Source organism: Artemia sp. Qi Xiang Cuo, chromosome 2 (genome assembly GCF_049724085.1).
Source record: "Artemia sp. Qi Xiang Cuo chromosome 2, ASM4972408v1, whole genome shotgun sequence".
Classification (NCBI taxonomy): domain Eukaryota; kingdom Metazoa; phylum Arthropoda; class Branchiopoda; order Anostraca; family Artemiidae; genus Artemia; species Artemia sp. Qi Xiang Cuo.
This window is the reverse complement of record NC_142795.1, coordinates 51,572,187-51,596,765: the sequence shown is the minus strand read 5'-3', so window position 1 is coordinate 51,596,765 and position 24,579 is coordinate 51,572,187. Positions and strand designations below refer to the sequence as shown.

Genomic DNA, 24,579 nt, shown 5'->3' with positions numbered 1-24,579 from the left:
CACTACTGTTTATGTCCGTATATTTAAAACGGTGTGAGTTGTTACAAATTTATTAAAGATTTTCTCCTGCATGCTAAAAGCAGGTCAAATTATGAAATTTAAAAAACAAAAAGATTTAAAGTATTGTTTTATTTTTCCCTGAAAAGACTATGTCAATATAAAACGAACAGAAATTAACTAAAAAAAACTTTCCACAAAATAAGTTTTTCAAAGAAAAGTAAAGAACTCCATTAAATAAAAAATGAGCAAAAATAAAATCAAATAATCTACCAAGCGTGAAACTACCACAAATCAGCATCGATAAATAAATGAAACTCAAAACGAACAGAAATTACAATAAATAACCGAGTCAAACTCAAAACGAGCAGAAATTAACATAAGTTGGGTTCAAAACCCCTATGCCTTCCCAAGGCCAGAACATAATTTGCACTTTACTGAAAAAAACATAAATGAATGTGAATTGTCAGTTTAATATACATATACTGATATTTAGTAATCAAAATGTTAATATTATTTGATTTATTAAAGTTATGAAAGTAAAAATATTTATATTTTTTCAGTAAAGTGCAAATTGTGTTCCGGCCTTGGGAAGACATAGGGGTTTTGAGCCCAACTTATGTTAATTTCTGTTCGTTTTGAGTTTGAATCGGTTATTTATTGTAATTTCTGTTCGTTTTGGGTTTCATTTATTTATGGATGCTGATTTGTGGTAGATTCACGCTTGGTAGATTATTTGAATTTATTTTTTGCTCGTTTTTGATTTAATGGAGTTCTTTACATTTCTTTGAAAACTTATTTTGTGGAAAGTTTTTAATTAATTTAATAAAGGGAAGAAATAAAGTACCTGTAATCACATCGGTTACATTTATAGATGAATTTAGTAGATATTTCATATGCATGACATCTAGAAACTAAAGGAATCTCTGGAAATCGGACGGATGCTATTTGAGCCCTAAAAAAATAAAAATCAAATGAAATTACGAGTCTGCAATGCTTGCGAGTCTGCAATAGAATTTACAATGTTAATAATAATATTTAGAACTTGACTGTATTCTTGATGCAAGATTTCGGCTGCTCGAGCTTGATGATGGAGAAAGCAATGCATCCAACGAGCAATTGGCATCTGTTCTTTCAGTCTAGCAGGAAATCCACTCTTCGCACCAGTCATGGCTTTTGCTCCCTCACTACAAATAGTAATGCATTTTGTGCCCAATCGATAGTCTTATCTTGCATAGCTTCCAGGAACATGTAGTGCAAGCACTGATCTGTAATATTGATCTGTAATTCATCAAATTGCAAGGACACAAAATATTTTTTCTTCATTTTGTCTGTGAATCGATCACGAACAGCTGTCGCCTGATATTGCTTATCCTGCGTTGAATAATGTTACGAGAGAGAATTATACTCTTGAGCTTTTCGACCGTTTGCTTGCCAAACATAATCTCTGCTATATCCAAAGCCGCTGTTAAAATCAAATTTCCGGCAATACTGTGAGGTTTTCCTGCTTTAGCCACGCGAAAAGCTGCTCGACCACTAGCGAGCAGCACTTTATCCTTTAGGTTAAACATTTGTCCTATAGCAGTTTTGGATATTCATGAGCTTTTAACTTTCACTCAAAAACATTTCACGGGTTCATTTTCTTCGTTAGGATGTCTTGTGTTTAGGTGGTATACCAACTTAGATGGCTTCATGCTTTCTCTTGAAAAATTTCAAAGCAAATAACGCACTGCGGTTTGTTCTCAATCACAGTAAACCCGAATTTCAAATAATTATCGCCATAAAGACGTTTCTTTTATTCCACTACGCCCGCTAGACGTTGCTGGTTCTGGTGATATTTTCAGAAATTTATCCATTTTCTATTATAACAAACACCTCCCATGAATACGTAAAACAAGTGGTTCGCGGTGTTCAAACCTAACAGCAGAAGACACGACCGCGCGTGTCTAATTCTCACAAATCACTGTTACTCCAACTCCAAGGCACCTTACACACAGCCCGTATATAGCACCGTAGTTTCACTTCCGAATCGTTTCCACTTATCGTTCTCTTCCTTCAGATTCCACTTGCTTCGTGGTCTTGCACTCAACTACCGTGGCCGCGATTGACTCCCCTATTTATAGGCCAGTCGAGCACATTCTACAGAGAATCATTACCAACAGATGGCGCTGAGTCTCGGCCCTAACAATACAAACATGTTTGTGTTTGTTAGTGAGTTATTAATTGTCCATGTACTCAATTTAAAATTATATGTTTTGCATACTTAATTGTATATTCACACCCGAATCCTAATAATACAAACGCCTAAAATGTATGTATTGATTACATATTTTTAACATGGCAAAAAAGGGTCGGGGGTCACCAAATATCTTATGATCGCAGGGGGGTCGTGTCGTGAAAAAGGTCGAAAAACGATGATGTAGAGGGTTCAGCAATAAAGTCGTTTTTTTGCCTTGACAAAGGTGATATCCTAAAATAGCTGAAAATACACAATGTACAGTATACTCATGATAATATCTGATTTTTTTTCATAAGCTATATCTAATCGGCTATGTTGTTCCAAGTTTTTACCGGGAAATTATCATACTTGTCCTAGTAAATTGAAGTTGCACAGTCATGACTGAAAGTAATACAACAATCATTGAGACACATAGTTTAAGGCGCTTTGATGTAAAAAATCACTTTTCTCGGCTTGATCTGCTCTAGTACTAAATACTTTGTTTCTAAATCGCACAAAAACAAGGGAAAAAAGAAGTGAAAAGACTTGATTGCAACGAATGTTTGGATAATTTCAAGAAATTGTTAAACGAAACAGACATGTATGTTCTTGCTAGTAATCAATTTGTGAAACACTTAAATGTTTGTTTTCCTATTTGAAACCCACCAACTCGTCATTTGAAAATTCCTTTATTTCCATTTACACCAGTGCATGAAAAGCCGAAGTACTGACTACTCAAAGCATTTTTAGAAAAGCTTGAAAGATTATTCTTTGGGTAAAAAAACAAGAGAATTACAATCTATATTTTGTTGCCAATTCCTAACCTAATGAATAAGTAAGGACATTCATTCTTACCATGATTTCCAAAATGGACCATGTTTATCACGAACATTATAAACAAGCCACACAGCAGCGTGGCACATTTCATGTAGAAGGGTGTCTCGAACTCGGCTTGCCCGGTCACATACCTAAGAATTTAAACAAACAGTAAAGTAATCCCTTACTATATATAAATCTGCAATATTGAATATTCATCTCCCTGCACTTAGAAGGAATATTATGCATCAAAAACATTTATATTTTTCCCTGGATACTCTGGGAACAGCCCTATTTCTAAATGAGAGAGTTTGAACCTACATTTACATGCAGATATTGAGCCAAAATAGAATCGGAAAATGCAACATCATATTAAAAAGAAGTTTTAAATATTTTGGGTAAAACAAAAAGCAAGATAAAATCACATTTTTTTTTCGCTAAGAACCAGCAAACAAAAATAGTTCATGTTCAATAGATGATAGTTTTTATTTCTGTTTTTGCATTTGTGTAGTTTGTATTTTTAACTTTTTATGACCAGTCTGTACTTATTATTCTCAATAACTTCTATTTAAAACAATAGCAGCAACGCTGCAAAACTGGCTTTAATGCGACGAGACTACTTGGAAAAGGAAGAGATATGGACTAAAAATTTCAGAGCCTCCAGCAAGACAAATTTGGTGTCTTACACTGAAGCTTACCTGGAAACACGATGGTAAGGCGTCAATCAGCTCAATAAAAATTATACGGTAACTATTTTGGCAGAATCCACATAGAATCCCATAAGTTCTACAAATAGGATACTGAAGTCCGTCTAAGGATCCCCAAAACTTGCCGTTCCGCTGCCGATGTTCCTTTATCTGATTGGTATTCTTTCTATGAGGCCTAATTCTCTCCACCAGACCCAGGGGCGGATCCAGAATTTTTTTAGGGGGGGGGAGGTGGAAAATAGGTTGATCCGAAAAAAAAAAATTAGGGGGGAGGGCGCAAAATAAGTTGATCCGATAAACTTGCGTTAGGAGCAAGTTTAATTACCGCAAACTTGAGTTAATTAAGTAAATTACACTACTTTAGACTACGCGCGGGGGGGCGCCCCCCTGGATCCGCCACTGACCAGACCCCCAACTTGAACACAAATTTTTTGAAGAGCTTGACCCATTTTGAATGCATTCCCTGACTCTAATTAGCAGTATCTGTAACATCTGTGGCTGATGCTATTATGCGGCTTAGGCCAAAGCTGTCATGAGGCATAGATGGAATTCATGCTCTATATATCAAAATGGTACTCCTGCTACCATTTTGAACATCAGAACATCTCATGTTAATACTGTCACGTTACCGTTAAGATTTTGTGCTGGCGATCTTTATCCTATTCCGAAAAAACAAAAACCCTCTAATCAATATACATCTTTCAGACCCATAACTGTATAAACCAGTTTATGCAAGCTTTATAAACTACTGTTCATGAAAAAGCTTGAAGATAAATGTTACATGCCTCCACATCAATTTGGCTTTCAAAATGGCATTGGATGTGCAAACAATCTTAAGGTTGTTGATAATGCTCTGCTCGATGCTTCTTGAACAGTTAGTTCATTTGCCTTGGCGAGTCATGATGTTCACCACGTCTTTGACTCCCTGATTCACCCTCTCTTGCTTTTAAGGGCTGCTAAGAGGAGTAAATTCGACTATCATCAGATCTCAAAGGGATATATATGCTAAAATACAGACGAGGAGGAATGGGGGACACTTTGAGAGTCATGAACTCTTACAACTTGTGTTCTTTCTGAAAGAAAACTCTGTATCCACTGGACGAAGACATCATCAACAGCTGCTGCTTTTAGTTTCGTGATGAGAAATTCATGACAAATCTTGTCAAATGCTTTTGAGAGGTCCACGAGCACCATGTCGAAAGGGAATCTTTATCCACAAATGATGACATACTCCTCCGTTGTATGTAACATGCAACAGATCTTAAAGATATAAAGCCATGTTGAGTGGAAGTGATTATGTAGTCCAACTTGAAATAATTCTTAAGAAAGATGAAATGGCAAGGGCATTGGATAGAACTGTACCAGTTAAGAAAGGAGCCAGGCAAGGGGCCACTACCTCACCTTGTTATTTCAGTAATTATGTTCCTGAAGCTCAAGATCAGTGTCAGATGTCTTACGTTCTTTCTGGCCTCAATATCTTCTTTGTCACTTATGCTAATAACATTTTTAACTTCAGCCAAACTTTGGGCAAAATCTGTGACACTTTCCAAAAACTGCAGACAGAATACATAAAATCTGGTCTTGAATTCAACGCTGAATAGTCCGACGTAATGCTTTTTAGCTGAAAAGACCCACTTCCTGATGATATCGTGCTTGGAAATCCAAAGATTCACCTGTCTGACCAAATTGTTTATCATAGCATTATCATTGGAAATACAATTTCTCACACTCGCCATCTCCTGACAGAACAAATCAAACACCGCATATCAGCTTCATATGCGTTTGTAGTCTCTGCTAAGATTCGTTTCAATCGCCGTTATCTGTCAACACTTTACAACATCGTTGTCCTTTCCCATATTCTCTACATTGCACCCTTCTGGAAGATTCTAACACACGCTGATAAATTAAAAATCCGCTCCACTTTCTTACATTTTGTAAAATACCTACCGAGATATACAATTTGGACACGCTGTTCAAAGCTTATCAAAAGTCTTCATATAGCAGATACTAGTACAGCTGTTGCTAAACTTACAGAAAAACATCCCCAAAAGATTTCAAAATACGCTTGGAACCAACTCCTTTTACACTAGTTACATTGCAATAGTTGCATAGTGCTCTTTTGCCCCTTTTGTAGTGCTCCGTCATTTTCTTTTTATATGAAGACGGATTTTCAATAAATAATAACTACAATAATAAAGAATACAAAAAGTCGACTGACACACGGAATAGAAGCTTGGATTTTCCTTTACTTCAAAGAGAATTTCTCATGTATTAGCGCAAAGGAATTTTAACACTAACAAAATCACAAAACAGTGTTCCTCGAAAAATTATGAAGTCTCTGAAATTCTTGCAAGTAAAGAATACAAAAAGTCGACTGATATACAGAATAGAAGCTTGGATTTTCCTTTACTTCAAAGAGAATTTCTCATGTATTAGCGCAAAGGAATTTTAACACTAACAAAATCACAAAACAGTGTTCCTCGAAAAATTATGAAGTCTCTGAAATTCTTGCAAGTAAAGAATACAAAAAGTCGACTGATATACAGAATAGAAGCTTGAGTTTTCCTTTATTTAACAAGAATCTCTCCGGTCTCAGCACAAAGAAATTTCAACCCCAAGAAAATCAGGCTGGAAAAATAATAAAATCCCTGAAGTTCGTACAAACAAAAAATACGAAAAGTCGATTAATATGCAGAATAGAAGTTTGGGTTTTCCTTTACTTCAACAAGAAATCTCTAATGTCTCATTGCTAAGAAATTTCATCGCCAAGAAAATCAGGTTGGGAAAATCATAAAATCCCTGAAGTTCTTACAAATAAAGAACACAAAAAGTCGATGGACCTGTAGAATAGAAGTTTGGGTTTTCATATATTAGACTGTCAATCTACATTCATTAGGTCTTTTCAGTAATCTTGGTCATCATGGGAGATTTTGTTCTTTTTTTATATTATGACAAACAGAACAGACAGCTCAAGACAAAAAGTATTTTTGGTGATTCTAGATAAAATTATTTTCGGTGGTCCAATCGTGGTTGCGGCATTAGCTGCAGCCTAGTAAAGAGTGAAGTCTAGCCCATAGTTACCGAAATCTTAAAACGTTTTTTCAGGAAATCTATTAAGTGATGGGGAATTGCTATTTGAACAGACTCCAAACTGAAGGTACGTTCAAGGTATTGAGAACATATTTGGAAGGAGTGTCAAGCAGACTCGATGCTGTGAGCCAAAGTGGCATTTATTATCAAGAACATTCTAGGGCTTCTGCTGATGAAAACATGATACTGAAAGTATTTGGTAAGTTACTTTAAAAAGCGGCCTGAGGAAGAGTAATAAATAAGAACAATTTTTGACAAAACCTGCATATATTGGAGCCACAGCTAATATTGGCAATGTGGTTCGTCCTTTAGTAGGTTCCAGCTAATAAAAAGCCGAAGACTTTTCTCTGTTTGAATTTATAGAAAGAATCATGATATACTCGCATATTTACTCTCTTTAAGCGAGCAACTTTGTATATATTTACGTATTTTTTTTAAAATACATATTGTTTTTGAAAATGACACACTACGCTTTTCTGGCATGAAAAAACGATTTAGATAGGTCAAGAGTTTGGGAAAAGCCGTTAAGAGCCTTCATGGAAAATGACTGGTTTATACTGAACTATATAGCAACGTAATTAAAGTAAAAATATAAGTCTGGGGAACAGCAGGAAAATGTTTTTTTTAATCCGAACAACTAAAGCAAAAGGCATGGAAAAAATGACAAGAGGTAAGGCTGAACGAAAATGAAGTATAACGAGATCTACGGTTAGAAGACAAGCGACAGACAGGATTACATTGAATCGTAAAAAAATCTGCGGTTAGAAGAGAACCAACAGCGAGAACCAAAACGAATCCCAGGAACACAAATCCTATAAAATGTATGATTCTGTGGAAGGATAGATCTAAAGGAGGAATTTAATTCACGCCGGAATTTCTTAATTCAATTGAAATTTCTTATTTGCAACCTCATGACTTAAAACTAAATAATAACGACATACTTATGCTAATGCATAATTTGAGAGTCACATATACACAAGCCTACGTGCCGAACACCAGGGCCCGAGCGAAGCTCGGGCTCCTGGTGATATGATATGAATAACATTGGTATCATGAAACAAGTTTTTACGATATGCTTAACAGACAAATCGACAGATATTTTATTTTTGACTGAACCAGACAAATTTTCTCATACAAACGTGATTAAATTGAAAAGTATCACAATTGAAAGTAAAAAAAAACAAACAACAAAACAAACAGGACAAAGGACACGTTAAAAGAGCGGACTAGGTTGAATAAATGAAAACGAAGGAGCAAAAAGTATTGTGGTCTACACTACTGCCTTAATCAAACAGTTCATGGTAACAAACTGTAAGTAAGGAACGACCCGCCTCAATAGTAACCAAAACTCTAAAAACCGGAATTTTGATACCAATAGATATATCAATAGAATCATATTTTTATACTGATTTCAAATATATAAGTTTCATCAAGTTTAGTTTTACCCATCAAAAGTTACGCGCCTGAGAAAATTTGCCTTATTTTCGAAAAAAGGGGAAACAACCACTAAAAGTCATAGAACTTTAATGAAAATCACACCATCATATTCAGCGTATCAGAGAACCCTACCATAGAAGTTTCAAGCTCCTATCTGGAAAAATGTGGAATTTTGTATTTTTTGCCAGAAGAACGATCATCGATGTGTTTATTTTTTATTTATTTTTTTTTTTTCAGGGGTGATCGTATCAATCCAGTAGTCCTAGAATATCGTGAGATGGCTCATCCGAACAGAAATTAAAAATTTTAGTGCCCTTCTTAAGTGACCAAAAAAATTGGAGGGCAACTTGGCCCCCTCCCGCGCTCATTTTTTACGAGGGAGGATATTTCCATGGAGGATGTTTCCTTGGAGGAAAGGACATTTCTTTGAAGAGGGCACCGGATTTACCATCATTATTTAAAAAACGATCAGAAATTAAATAGAAAAAAAGTTTTTTCAACTGAAAGCAAGGAGCAACATCAAAACTTAAAACGAACAGAAATTATTACATATATGAGGGGGTTCGCCCCTTAGTCAATACCTCGCCCTTTACGATAAAGTTTTTTTTTAGTACTTTCAAAAGAGCTATCTATTCTATTTAAACGGCCTTTGTGATTCAGGGGTTTGTGATTCAACCAAAATTCGAACTTTAGCGTAAAGAGCGAGGTAATGACTAGGGGGAAAACTCCCTAATATACGTAATAAAAACATACGAATATAGAAGTTCGTTACGTAAGTTAATTCGTAAGTTACGTCAGCATGGGCGCCCATATGGGGGGGGGGGGGGGGGGGGCTCGGGCCCCCCCTGGCTGAATGATGCTGCCTTATTTTTATATTTTTGTTCTGAGATTTCTATTATATAGCATTAAAAGTAGCAATTAGACGAAGTTTGCCCCCCCCTGGAATTCAGCTTATGGGCGCCCATGTACGTCAGAATAAAATTTCGAGAAAGCCATTTAGCCAAAAAAAGTAAAATTAATATGCAAATTTCTTTTTAATTATTCATGTACGGTGAGCCAGAATCAAAGCTTCATAATCAGATTAAAAAACGTTCAGAAATTAAATGAAGAAAAACAAGTTTTTTTTTACTAAAAGTAAGGAGCGACATTAAAACTTAAAACAAACAGAAATTCTTCCGTATATGAAAGGGGCTATCCCCTCCTCAACGCCTCGCTTTTTACGCTAAAGTTGACTCTGTCACACAAATTTATTTTTTAAAACAATAAAAAAAATTTAGCGTAAAGAGCGAGGCGTTGAGGAGGGGATAGCCCCTTTCATATACGGAATAATTTCTGACCGTTTTAAGTTTTAATGTCGCTCCTTACTTTCAGTTAATTTTTTTTTTTTTTTTTTTATTTAATAAAATAAGAACCAAAATTGTAGATTAACATTAACAAAAATTGTCAGAAGAAAAAAAGTTACTCCATTTTAAGTATGCATTGGCGTAGAAAAAAAAAATTAAAAAAAAAATTACTCACTTTTGCTGAAAGCTCTATTCGTGACTCATACGAAATTCCATTCTCCGTTTGATTGCGAGTGTAATAGCAAAATCCCGCAGTTTTAGTAAGGCGTGGATTCCATCTAATATTTAAGTCAACAGGAAGCTGGAAAGGAAAATCAAAATATACTGGTGGAAAAAAAAGATGACTGAAACCTTCCGGTGCCAAGACACCGTGAAGTACTGGAGCAACTGTGACCCATATATCATAGCTGCGTAAGCGACTATTCCTGTCTGACTGTATTCAAACGTCTAAAGACGCAAAAAAGTCATAACAGCTAACCCTTACCAAAATTAATTGAGATATAATAGAGTCTTCTTACGGATGCAGATGGAAAGAGTGAAGCATTTATCAAACACTTTGTGGTAACGAACTTTAAGTAAGAGGCGACCCGGCTCAATAGTAACCGAAACTCTAAAAAACGGAATTTTGATACCAAAAGATACATCAAAAGAATCGGATTTTATGCTGATTTTAAATATATAAGTTGCATCAAGTTTAGTCTTATCCATCAAAAGTTACGAGAAAATTTGCCTTATTTTCAAAAAAAGGGAGAAAGAACCTCTGAAGTCATAAAATCTTAATGAAAATCATACATCAGATTCAGTGTATCAGAGAACCTTACTGTAGAGGTTTCAAGCTCCTATCTGCAAAAATGTGGAATTTTGTATTTTTTGCCAGAAGAAAGATCACGCATGCGTGTTTATTTTTTTATTCGTTTTTTTCCCCCAGGGATGATCGTATCGACGCAGTGGTTCTAGAATGTCGCTAGAGGGCTCATTCGAACGGAAATTAAAAGTTCTAACGCCTTTTTTAATCAAAAAGCACAAAAATTTAAAAATAGAATCACCTTTTACAAAAAACTGCATTTTTGCTATGTCTTTTCGTACTAAAGTCTTTTCAAAGATCTTTGATTCTTGAAGCAAGTGCGATTCCTAACACCGATTGTCTACTAAGCTTCACACTTTTGGTTTTCTTTTTTAATTATTATTACATAATCATGTAGTAGTCATTAACAGACGTTTTGTTTAGACTTTAAATTGACAAATGTGTAAAAATTACCCGTGACAATAATTGAACCTGCGACCTTCAGAGTAAGATTCTAACACTCTATCCAAAGCGCCACGCAGGCTTTTAACAACCCATTATTAAAACACTTTATATTATACTTTATAATAAAGAACGAACGCTAGCTCATAGTAACTGAAATATTGATTAATGGTTGTAGCCTTAGCTTTAGTGGCAGTATTATGATTGGTGAACTTTTCTGGGTATGGTTCCAGGTTGCAGCGGTGGCTAGCAACCTAGTAAGAGACGATCATGCCCCATAGTAAAAAATGAAATAGGTCAAAAAGTACACTAGTACAACCTCCTTGTCCGAAACCTAAATAGGAAACTTATAGCCCCTTGACTTGCACAACAAGGGAAATATACTGGCTTGAAAATCAAGAAAGATGGCTACAACCAGGATATTCTGCATATACGCCATCTTTTTATTTTTTTTCCTCATAGAGGTCCAATCGAGCCCGGAAACTCGAGACCATAAAAGTAGCTGTTGATAGGTTTTTAATGAATCAATTCTAACAGCCTGCTTAGTAATTGGGCTGACGAAAAGGTATTTCGATGCTCTATTCCCTCCTCATAGAAATTGAATCAGGTGCGTACAATAAGGAGAATTAACTATGGGCAAAGCTCTTACTTCCACCAAGTGTGGTTGGGAGATGCAAATCCCTCCCCCTCCCCGTAGAAGATGGACTATGCCAAAGCATCAGAAAAGCTAAGCTACGACACTTACTCCTACTTCCCACAAAGTTTCTTTAAGATCCAATAATCCCTTATATACATGTTCTGCTACCGAGATTTAGGGACAAAGCCCCCCCCCACCCCCCGACAGAAGTAAGATTAGGACCACACAAGTACAACTTATTTAGTTTCCATCTGGTTTAAAATAAAAGTCTCGTCCGTCAGATGTCCTGATGACAGTAATTTACAACTTGAACCCTCCTGTTTTCTATCATCCATAGAAGTTAGGTCGGGTTTCGATTTTTTTTCAAGACTTGAAAACCCCCCTCTGTTACATGTCCTGCTGATAACAATCTAGGAATCCCCCTCCTCCGCGGAGGAGTGGTTGTGTCTGGTCACTCGAAAACACAGCCAAAACACTAGCTTTGACTTCTCATTAATTTGAGATCGGACAACCCCTTCTAATAGATGTGCAAATGGCAAAACATATGAAAAAAACTTCTTCCCTCCAGCCTGGGACCCAAACCGCAGCTGGCCCTGTTTCATTCAACTGTGGGCCTGGGCTTTATGCACATACGGAACTTTTATAAATCTAAAATCAGGCATTGGAGTTTTCTGAATTAGTTCCTAGAAACCTAAAAGATATACAGAATTCGATCTAATCTTGAGATTTTCAGGTATCTAAGAGATGAGCTACCGAGTCCAACATTCTGTGACACCTAAAATGTTTACTTTCAGAGCTAGGTAATTTCATTTTGTTTCTTCTCTGTTTCACCGTCACCATACCAGAAAAAAGGTTTAGAATCTCCATCTCTTAACTTTATTGTGCGAGAGCCCTGATTACGATTGAAAAAAAAAGAAAAAGAAACCATACATGGAAAGCAGCAGTGCTGCCCTGCAGCATAATTGAAACTTGTAAAACTTATAGATCAATTTCAAGAACAATTGCGAAAACAATTCCAAGCAAGGTTGAATTAAAATTGCATTTACTCAAATTTAGTTGAGCTGCTAAAATAGGATGTCAAGTTTTTTCATTCTATTTTAAAAATTCATTTATTTGTATGAGGGACTCAAACGAAAATATATAAAATACAATTTGTCCTTATTTTTATTTTCTTCCCGTGCACCTTATTTTCTATTAAATCTTAAATACGTTCTAACTTGTAATGGCCATCCTTTTGAAATGCAATCCATATTGATTGTTATAGGGAAATAAGGCAATAAACTATAACGGGTGACAATTTAGGAAAGCACAGGATGTATACATGTCCGTTATGGTTCTGAGCCTTGCTCTGCGGGGCTCTGATACTCGTATTCTTTTCGAGTGAATCTAGACAATTATCAGCATGAAGTAGGGAAAAGGGTATTCATGCTCACAAACAATAAAGAGTGAGAATTTGCCCTCAGTGTATATCTAATATCTTCATGGCATTTGCTTACTATAAGAAGTTAGTATCTCTATAAATAACAATCATAAACAGAACTAAAAACGGTTGTTACATTCAAAGAATCGATTTGTGGTCGTAACAATACAAAATCAGGGAGAAATAAGAGTGAATCAATAGCCCAGAAAACCTGAAAATAAAGATTTGTGATGGGCACTTCTTATTAAGAACGAGTAATTACGTTAGTAATAGCTAGCTTATGGAAAAATATTACCTTTTTTATTTTTGAGGTCATAAGTCTATAATAAATACCCTGCAAAATGCAATTGTTAAGCTTTAGTTGTGACTGGTAAAACTTTTTAGTATCCCGAAATGCACATAAAAAAAAGTTGAAAAATCCAAAAATTTTGGACGGCGTACAGTGAAGTTTGCTCATATAACTTTTAAACACTTCAGAAGATTATATCCCTTATAAATCATTTAGCGAGCCTCAACGTCGGCTGACCCTCTCAAAGAAAAAGAGTCTATTACCGAATTCTCCCACAGGACTAGTTACTATTGAAAACTATTGAAAATTTATGATTTGACTATGAGGTTTGATTGAAAAGACTGTGAAACTGTCTTTCCTCAACGCCGCAAAACTGATCAAACGGTATTTCTTTTGAGCTGATTTTTGCGTTTTCCTAGCAGGTAGGCTAGACTATTTTCCTGAACTCCCCTTTCCTGAACTTTACCAAGAAAATTCTGCTCCGTTAAATTCACACTTTATAATGACATGTTCCATCAAAACAGAATATCTCGATCTCCGGCACAAAACGAGAGAAGCTAAATGGTTTCTCTGAGATTTCTGAAAAAGTAAGTGCAGTCTTTTAGTTTTCTGCCTTTCAATCGGATCACTTATCCAACCTCTACAAGTTACGACAAGATCACCCAACCAATTCTAAATAGTTTGGCCGCACAAACTAGAAACGTTTATAATGGACAAGATGGGGTGATCCTTTAAGATATCAAATCTCCTTTAAAAAAAATTATAGAGCGTAGACAAATTGTTCTTGCCATTTTATTCAAATTTCCAGCCAATATTTTAAATAAAGTGTTCTTCATTAGGAAAACGCATATAAAAATTGAGACCTTTTGATTTTCCATTTTTAGGTATTTCGCTTTAAAGTTTCGCGACTTAGATTCTCGCTTCTTGGAATCCACGAGGAAGAAACACGTATTTATAGAGTTTTATAAGTTTTCAGCCTCTGGCTTTTGAACTTTAATAGAGACGAAAAAAATAATAACGGCAATTTAGCTAGTCATAAAGACCATATTCAAGCTTAAGACAGCTCCCTTTAAATAAGATAAACTATAATTCTTAGATCAAGTTTGGATATTTCAGAATGTCCCCTCTAAGGAAAAGAAAAGAAACAAGATCTGTTCAAAAGGAAGTTTTCTTTAATCAACATAATAAGAACTACTGTCGTATCCAAAAACATACATAACTCAGAGGGTGTAAGACATACAGTGAAATATAATTAGTAAGTATAATAGTCAAAAAACCATACCCCGAATATTTTCCAAGCTGACAAATTTGAACCAAATTTATCAGAGCAAAGAAATCAAATACATAATACAAAGACAAATACAAAGACACAAGACATAAATAACAATACCTCCAGGGCTGACAAAACCTCCCAGAGTCCAGGGGCATGGGTTGTAAGTAATGCCCCAAAGGCACATAAGGTTTTTATGGAATGGGTGGTCGTATAAACTTCTGAGGGGGCTCATTTGAGTGGACATAGTAAGCTTTAGTGTCATTTTTATGAGTCAAAACTCACTGGAGGGCATCCGTTAAAATACATGTATAAATCATGTATAAATACAAAGACATAAATACAGATAGGTAAATATCCAAAAAATCTCAGAGGACTCGTTGGCTCAAAAATTGGGCCAAATGTCGTTTAAAATCGGGAACGACACCGGTTCGATGGACATGCTCAGGAAACCATAATTTCCCTGGAAGGCCGATTTCACTGGCTCTGTAAACCACGAGTAACCGAACAAACAGAATTTAAAAAGAAGAAAACCTTGTACTTTATTAAGCTGTACTTTATTTTATAGAATTATACTTTATTAAGCTAGAGTCAATCGAAGTTGAATGCACTTTCGAATGTCGCCCGATGTATATGCTGACACAAACTTCAACTCTATTTGAATTAAGAATGCCATAAAAAAAAAAACAATCTCTGTAGTTTACAAGACATAGTGCCTTATGAATTAGAAATTTAATTAAAATAGAAAAAATAATAAAATAGCTAAGTTACTCCTACCTGTCCCTCAAAAACTTCAGTGTTGAATAAATGAAATAAATGCCTTATCAATTCATCTTTCCTTTTTTTGAAGTTCTTGATATAATTAACTGCTTCTGGATGTCGTTTGGAGTCCTCCAAATCCTCTAAAAGATAAAAACAAAGTTTTTAAAACTTCACCAACCAATAAGCAAAAAAACACAGTTAACTAGACCTCTGGTCTAGTGAGCGTTGCAGTAATTGTGACCCATGGGTAAAAGTTGGGGAGCAGCACAAACGACAAAAGTGCAACAAAAATCCTAGCTGTTACTTTTACGGCATTTAATTTATGGCATTTAATTAGAATCCGATAGGCTATTCTTATGGATACGGAGGCCTAGAACGAACCCCTTTTCTCTTGAAGGTGTGACCGAGCCCAGACACCCGATACCATGAATATAGCTGTTGCCCGGTTTAGTTGAAAAAATTCTGCCAGCCTGTCAAGTAATTAGGCCGACTAAAAAGTAACTTCAACGCCTTTCCCCCTCCGTCCGTAGAAACTGGATCTGGCAAAGATAAAAAAATAGAAAAAAGACAGAACTATGTGCCTTGCTCTTAGTTTCCACAATTATGATTCAAACCCGCGTCACCATCAAGTGAATGCGCGTATTACAAGAATTTAAGGACCCCCCAACCTATACCGAAGTTTGGTCATATTCAGATCCTGAATAAACACAACGTGGAAACCAGCACTCATATTCTATCCGAATTTTATTGAAATTTGACAACCCGTTCTGGTAAATGTTACGATTACATGGATATGCCGCTCCCCAATTACTCAGAAGGGTAAGATTGGCTCTTGGCCCCAAAAACCACGAGCGGGACATTAGCTCCTCCTTTCCATAAGGTTTTATTGGTATCTGCGAACCCGTTATAATGATCACATTTATACGAGAAAGGAAATACCCCTCCCTCCTCAAACGTCAGCTCAGTTATGGACCCAAAAAAGGCAGCACAAGGACAATTAGCATTTTCTTACTTTCCAACAAGCTTAACTGAGATCCGAAAACCCATTTTACTATATGTACTGATGGCAAAAAGCAAATGATCCCCCTCCCCCCAGCATTTGCGTTTTGGTTAGTTCAACACCCCCCACAAAAAGCCCTGGAAGTTTCAACTTCATACTCTAAGCGGTTCCTAACATATTACTGATACGTCCTTTTGACAACCTGCATGCACACACTGTGTTTTATTTAGTTCAAATTCCCCCTCAATATTCCCTGAAGTTTACATCTTCATATCGATCATGCCCTGTAAATTTCAACTTGATACCCTAGACCAGTGTTTCTCAAACTTCCTTAGACACTGTACTCCTTTTTACCCACAAAACATTTTAGGTACCCCTTCTCAGTCACCCGTACTAATTAAACTGCCGTAGTAGTCTCGTGTCAGATTTAAAGGTTGTTTTTTTCGTTGGCTGGCCGCGTACCAGCTAAAAAATTTTGCGTACCCCCTAAGGGGTACGCGTACCACAGTTTGAGAACCACTTCCCTAGACCATTCCTGGGATATTGCTGATACGTCCTTTTGACAACCTGTATGCACATAATGTGTTCTAATTTTAATCCAACTTCTCCCTCAAGATTTCCTGAAACCTTTATCTTAATACCCTTAGCCTTAGTAGTAGACACAATAGAAGTAGTAGTTATAGTAGTAGTATAAGTTATTAGAAGTAGTAGCGTGCACTTATTGCCTTTTTGTCAATTGACCATCCCCCTCAGCATTCCCTGAAAGTTCACACATAATACCATAAGCCATTCCTGAGATACGCCCTTTCGAGAACCTGCTTGCATAAAGTGTGTTTTGACTTAGTTCAACTTTCCCCTCAACATTAAACATCGCTAAATTAAAGAAGTAGTCACAATAGAAATAGTAGTTGCAGTAGTAGCAGTGGTAGTATTAGTAGCGTGCACATAGTGCCTTTTGGTCAATTGATCAACCCTCTCATCATTCCCTGAAAGTTCCAACTTAATACTCTAAGTGATTTCTGAGATACGTCCTTTTGATAACCCGTATGCACATAGTGTGTCTTTTAGTTAAACACTACTTTCAACATTCCCTGAAAGCTTCACTTGAATGCCCTTGACCTTTTTGGACACAAAAGGCCAAACACGCCTTCCCCTTAATCGATAACAAATACTATATGTAAATAAGATAAGATATGTATTTTAAAAAATCCTTATCACAAGCCCCGAAGGGCCGAATTCAGATTTCGGAGTCAAAAATATCATAAAAAAACAGAAAACAGGAAAACTGGCAAAGAATGCCAAAACGACAACGAAAAATGAAAATAATGGGCGAATAGTAAAACTTACAGCCCTGGCTCCAAGGGATGGGGGGGGTGTCAGTCATCTCCAGAGGCATAGTTATTGGACCTTTCAACTATGCTGAAGAAGATGGCTATCGCAAAACATTGATCGGATGACTTTGGTGAAAAAGGAGCGTGGGAGGGGGGTTGGTTGCCCTGCAATCACTTGTGGCTCTGGAACTTTCAATTTACAATCGAAAGAGCCCCTTCCGAACAAATTCTTCCATACGAAGTGCCTTGGTGAAGGCACTTTATTCCCACATTATGCCCACTTCGTTCTTTACTTAGGCAACGCTATTGCGCTGCCTATGATATCCTCACCATTCAGATAGTAATTTAATTACGGAAGCCTTTTTGTACTGAAATTTATTTCAGAGTGATTAGGCTTTCTTTTTTTATGTATACAATGGCTTTATCTGGTCTGTTTACAGAAGTAATGGTTTCATAAAAAGGTTATTATTCAGCACTATTTTTAAATGATAATTAAGATCTAACCAAAACGAAGACACGAAGTGAGCAGAAATGGGCCAGAAAGGAGAGATAAAATAAGGGTAAAATTTAGAATCTAAGCTCAAGGATTCTAGCAGACCAGTTAATCTGGGCCGGATCATACCTTATTAACAAACAATTACAATTTCACATGTTAACAGAAATACTGAATATTATTGCTAGCTTTAGTTGCTTGTTCGACCTTTCTGCTTTTCTGTCCTATGAATATAGCCGTAGTAAAATATACTCGTTTGGGCCTAAATAGCGAATTTGGGTTAGGTTCTCAGTAAATAATATGCTGCTAATCTCGGTGATTATCTGTTTTTCCACATGAAATAGCCGAAGCTCGTTTTAAAAGAGCCTAACAATGGCTTTTTGGGGATTCCTTCTTCTGCAAATATGACAACTGGGTACAGGAGGAATTTCTTCTTTATTATTATTTTTAGCTTATTATTGCTTGCGAATGTAATAGCCAGGTTACAACAAATTAATTTTGTCACTTCAGCTCTAGTAGACGTGTCATGGTGGAACTCCCATCATAGGGATATTAAAATATACAATAATAGACCACCGACAGGACTGTTATATCAAAACTAAAGCTCAAAGGTAAAGAAAATTACACTTAATCCCACTATAATTATATTAAAATAAGAGTCCTGAAAACTGAAATGAAAAATTGACAAGTAGATATTATAAACTTTACCATTCAAGGATTCCAAGAAAGTTGCCTTTTCTAAGTTTTCCACTCGCTGAAATCTCTTGACTTTTTTCTGTGTCGTACTACCCACGTTTCCTGAAACATGAGAATACATTAGGAATAGAATCAAACTCCAAAATAAAGACAAGAATGCGAAGAAACATTATACTTTGAAAGGGAAAAGAACATTAACACAAGAAGTTTTTCTACCACTAAATATAAGCCTGTGCTTACTAATTTTTAGACACTATCAATTTACTAATATTTATGTAATGGTCTGCCCATGTGCATACATAAGACTGGGACTTTGCATCAAAGTCCAACTTTGCTCAAGTATTCTCAGCTTTTCTTACATTCACGAGCCAGACTGGTATTTTTTCCCAATTTATTTTTGATTTTTTTTTTTATCTCTAAGCCAGCCGGGACACCTTTTTTTTTGTATCTAATCGTTTAGTTGAAAGCTACGAGATAAGGTTTGACTTTTTTCTAACAGTTTTTAGCCTTGGAGGTATTTTCATCACGTTTTCACAACTTGTAGAGATATCCCCCCCCCCCAAAAAAAAAGGTTTGCTGGCATCCTGATCCAGGGAAAAACGACATGGAATCCTAAAATATTGAACATAACCTACTTGTATCATTAAAAATCTCAGTAGCGAACTCTGACTGTTACTATTCTTTTTTTTTTTTTTTTTGAATTTCCGGACCGTTTTTTTAAACTGATTTATATTCAATTACAATTAAAGATTGTTTTATTTGTTATTGTTGTAATGGATTTTTAGCTCTTCCCATAATTTAATCTATTCTTAATTTTGCGGACGAGCTCAAATTTTGCTTAAAGACAGAACTGCAGTAAAATCATTCAAATGGCAAACCATCCATATAACAAAGCTTAATTTAAAATTGAAATTAACGACATGGAATTAGTATTGCTTAAGAATGCTAATCTATCAGATAATACTGTAATTTAGACATAGAAAATATTCCTTAATAAATCACAACTTAAAACCGTTTGAACACACTGTCTTTTCAGTTTTTTATTGGACTTAAAAACACCATTGGTAACTTTAAATGCTTCATGTAAATGATGTTCAAGGGTTTTGCAACCTATGATTGCTTATCCTGGATCACCATGACCACAGACCTGTTGGTGGATAAACAGTAAGGATTTTCTAAACGAGACAAAACACGACAAAAATATCTCTAAAACTAAAAGCAACAGGACTTAATGCAAGCATCCTCCTTGTAACTGACAGCAAGAGGACATAATTAAAACCACTGATATCCTGGGTCATGCTGTTAGGATTCTTTAAAGTTTTGAAGATTTTTTTTTTTTTTACAATAGCTCTGTTAAACTCAACCCACCTCCTTTTTTGGTCCGGTTCCTATTCAGAACTTGGTAGTCAATAAATTGACCAGCCTTACTCAACACTCTAGTCTTTCAGAGTATTATTATGGTCTTAAAAATTGCTAGGTCTGACGCTCAGTGTTTGATCTTCCAGACTCAGTTGACCTCGCTCTGTTCCATCTTTTACCTCTGATCTTTGGTATGTTTGCACGATTTCGAAATTAGACAGCAAAGAAGCAAATTTAACGAAATTCCAGTGTATTTTGAACTTTAAATATGAAAATCATTACCAATTGAGTATTCTGGGGTTTTTTGTTGAGCAATGTTTGTTTATAGAATTTTCTATAGCGTTCAGTACAACATTCTACCAAAAATGGCTTTTTTTTTTTTTTTTTTTTTTTTTTTTTTTTTTTTTTTTTTTTTAGTGCATACACGGAATAACAGACGCTTGATTTTAATTCTTTCTATCAATAATATTTTCCGCTTTTTCTAGGAATTGAATATTTTGTACTGTTTCTATATTACCGAGCTAAACTGTCAAAGCTAGAAACGTGAAATTTTGCAAAAGAATCTTGGAACCATGGGCATTTCTGAATAAAAATTTAAATTATACTTACCAAATTAGTAAAATACAGCATATATGAAACAAAAACATACCATTGATATTCACTTGAATCATTTCTAGTATAGGTTTCACAATTGGTGTCTTAGGCACAAAGTCTTCAAATGAACGGTGGAGCACTTCTCCGATTTTATTATTCTCCTTTTCAGACTCGTCGCTGCTCCAATTATCATCTAGTTTCTTCATATCAGCCTTTCGATTCCGCCTTTTCTCTACCTTGACTAAAGCTGGAGTGTAAGCCGGTGTGTCACAAATAGATTCTTCAGTCTTTAGTTTCCGTGGAGGCGAATCAAATGTTAAGTCAATTATTTTGTCTTGTGGAATACCATGATTTTTTTCAGTTACTGTCCAAGTTGCATGATTGTCACTGGACTTGATGTCAAGCTTTTTTGTATCTTTTGGTTGCAAGTGCACGAGCTCTGAAAACGATGTCTCCAAGTCTATTGGGTCTGCCCCATAATTTTCTTGTTCAGATTTGACCATGTCATTGACTTTATACTGATCAGTTTTTGCTGTTAACCGCTTAATCCCAGATAGTTCAACTCGCAATGATATCTCATCTCTAGCATTAAATATTCTGTCTCTAGATGTGGTTTTTGTTCTATCTTCAGCCAGTTTCTTTTTATTTAAGTCCAACGACACTCGATCTTCCAATAGTGGAACATTGACGATTCGAGTGATGGTACCGTCACCTTCATTATAAATAAGATTCTTAGGAAGCTTGCAGTTTATTTTTTCTTCCAATGATGATATGCATTTTCTTAAGGTTTGCGATCTCAATTCATTCATCCTCTCATCTAGAGGAGGAATACTTGCAATTCGTGTTATCGTGCCATCAGGAGACACAAATTCACCTAATTTTTCTGATGAAGCTTTGCCAGTTGCTATTCCATCTTTGCAGGCAGCTGTGAGATTATACACGTCTAAGCTGTTGTCTTTACTTTCTAAGGCTATCAATTTTTTAGATATATCAAGATCTATATTGACATGACAAATTTCTGGAGTGGATGAATTCGAATCAGACAAGAATTGGTTCTTTGGCCAAGATTCCATATTGCCATTTGAACCTAACAAATTTGTCTTTCTATTTTGAATACTTTTGTCAAAACGCCCATGGTAATCATTACCATAACCAATCAAGTCCCCTGAGGATACTTCAATATTAGACAGTGCTTGAGCTTCATTCTCCAATTGTAAATCAAACTCTAAATTAGAAGAATCTTTTGAAGAACGGTGCATGAATGTACATTCTTTTGCCGTAAGGCGTTTCCCCTTCCTCAGTGTGATACTCGATGCAAGTTCTTTTTGAGAATTTGATTGTAAATTTAACTCTTCGAAAAATTGGTGAGAATCAGACAGTGTTTGAAAAGTACTTGTCATAACTGGAGTAAATTCATTTACTTTTGCGTCTAGAGACGAACTGCTTAAGCTACTTTCTGATAATGTGCTCCTTATTTCGAGACGACGAATCTCAGAACAGGATGAGCTTGAGAACGTATCACGGTCTTTAACTAGATCAGTACTTGCCGATAACCTTCCATTGGAAGTCAATATTTCAATCGTATCATGTTCCTCATTTGCAACATCATTCCCAGAAGGAATCGAAGAATAATTAGTTCTTTTCGAAAATACAGCATCATCTGAATCCGAATAAATCATTTTATTTGAATGTAATTTCGCATCGTATCTTATGCTTTCATTATTAACTACCATTTTTTTCGCATTATTGTTTCTTAAGGACGCATCAGCTCGTCTCAATTTGTATTCACATGAACTATTTGAACCATTTGAGGAGGACAAGTTTTTCCTTGTAGAGTCATTGGAGACAGACTCTTTTGTATGATGTACAATGGCCCTTCTACCTTTATGTTTGAAAGAAAAAAGTGTACTAGAGCTCTCTTCAGAGATATTCTGATCGGTAGAGTTACTTAAAATATATTTTTTGTGCTGTTTTTTATGTCCTTGCGAACAAGAGGAACTTCTACTTTTCAACTTGTTCTTTCTTACTGTGATATTATCAGTTTGAGTGCAGACTCTTTCAGGAGAGCTAATTTCAAATCTAGCAGTTTCAGAAGATGGATTTTCTGAATCATTTATTTCTTCCTTTTCACTAGAATAACTACGCGTCGAAAAGGTTAAGGCATCTTGTTTAAAAAAACCTGCAAAGTCGGTCTCATCTTTAGATATTTCACTCCATGAGCTTTCAGCTTCTTCCTCAAGGAATGAGTTGGAGCTATTTTCAGAATCAGGTGCCAAGGAGGAGCGTTCGTTGTCCACTGATAGAACCAAGTTACTTTTACATTCGCTTGTTTTCGATGAAACCAACTGATCGGATGAATAATTGTTAGATAATGCATACGAGCTCTCAATAGTTGAGGTAGAAAGACTTGAACGACGGCTTCTTCTCTGACGCCCAGGAAACCTAAAATAAAAAAAAGAAAGACGTATGCTCCATCAAACTTAATTTAAAAAAAAAAACAAGAAAAGAAAGAATAGAAAAGAAACTAACAACTAAAAAGTATAAACCAAAACTTTTATTCAGTTAAAAGAAACTCAATGTTTTTCAACAACTACCCTTTAGCAAAATTAGCTAATTCAGATTATTTTGGCAACAAAATACTATTCATTTTCGTAAAAAAAAAAAAAAAAAAAAAAAAAAAAAAAAAAAAAAAAAAACTGAAGTATCTGGATAATGAACTGAAAACTTTTATTGAGCTAAAGTAACTAGCAAAAGGCACTTGGTTTTCAGCTCGCAGGTATGAATCGAAGAATCATCAATTCATATCATCCTTTGGGAGTCAATCCCTGATTAACATTAATTGCTACAAGTTTCCAAAAAGAGCTTAAAGTTTAGATCAACTTGCCACAAATCCAGGATCTACTGGGGAGTCAAACTTAACTTCTGTTCGAATTTCAAATTACAAATCTGATGGCACTTTTGCGTTCTTTTTAATGGGACACAATGTGCCAAATAAACACTTACTGTACTGCTCTAGGACGGTCATTCGATAAATTAAGACCACTCCTTAAGATCTCTGAACAACCCCTAGCCAAAAGAGGTGCCATTTACGAAGTTAAGGAAGGAGATTGGGCCACAAGAGGACAACCCCAACATTAGTAGCCACAGCATCCTTGGCTTAGGCACTTCAATTATAGACACTATAAACTATATGACCAAAAATCCTTCGATTTACCCGTTATGACAGATGATCAAACATCATATGTGAAATATGCATGCAACGTAACTGGGTCAAATGCAGTGATCTGATCATTTTAGACATTTCCAAATTTATCCCTGAAAGTCAAATCAAAAGAGGCGCAACATGGCAGTAAAGGGGCTGATCCAGGGAGGCTCAGGCCCCTGCAATTATTCACACCAGAATAGTTTTATGATCCCTACTTCAGCAAGGTATAACAAGCTCATCGTTCAACTAAAATTTATCTATTAAGTCTTTGTTTTAAAAAGGGTTGCTGGAAGTCTGTTGGCCCTTAATCAGAGGATTGCAAGTAAAAATACTGATGACACAAATCTTAGCACATTCTAGATTTCAACGACGCATAACAAACCCACCTATACATTAAAATTTTTCGATGTAGCCTTTAGTTTAAAAAGGGGTATTCGTATAATTTGGGGCCCTTCCCTTGGAGGCTATATATTTCGTCCTGATTCTGTTGACCTCTTACTGTACCTTTTGACTGTTGTGATTAAAATAGCTATTTCACAAATTTTCACATGATGCCGTTGGGTCGTAGGGGTACTCGGTGGCATAAAATACGTATTGGGGTGTTTGGGTATCCTCTTACCGATTCCATCGCTGAAAAAAAGAGCATTAAACCTAAGAATTTGTGATCAA

General features: G+C 35.8%; 1 protein-coding gene across 4 annotated transcripts in view; it reads right to left on the bottom strand.

Moving 5' to 3' along the window:
* The window catches only part of LOC148955353 (uncharacterized), a 110,925-nt gene that overhangs the window by 10,943 nt on the left and 75,403 nt on the right, over positions 1-24,579 (bottom strand). For all 4 annotated transcript variants that reach the window (XM_089101730.1, XM_089101735.1, XM_089101728.1 and 1 more), the window contains 6 exons: positions 20,761-23,147; positions 18,765-18,854; positions 15,248-15,372; positions 9,784-9,909; positions 3,071-3,183; positions 845-952 (listed from right to left, as the gene is read on the bottom strand). In XM_089101730.1, the coding sequence (XP_088957856.1) occupies positions 845-952; positions 3,071-3,183; positions 9,784-9,909; positions 15,248-15,372; positions 18,765-18,854; positions 20,761-23,147 (2,949 nt within the window). The remainder of the gene's footprint in view (positions 1-844; positions 953-3,070; positions 3,184-9,783; positions 9,910-15,247; positions 15,373-18,764; positions 18,855-20,760; positions 23,148-24,579) is intronic.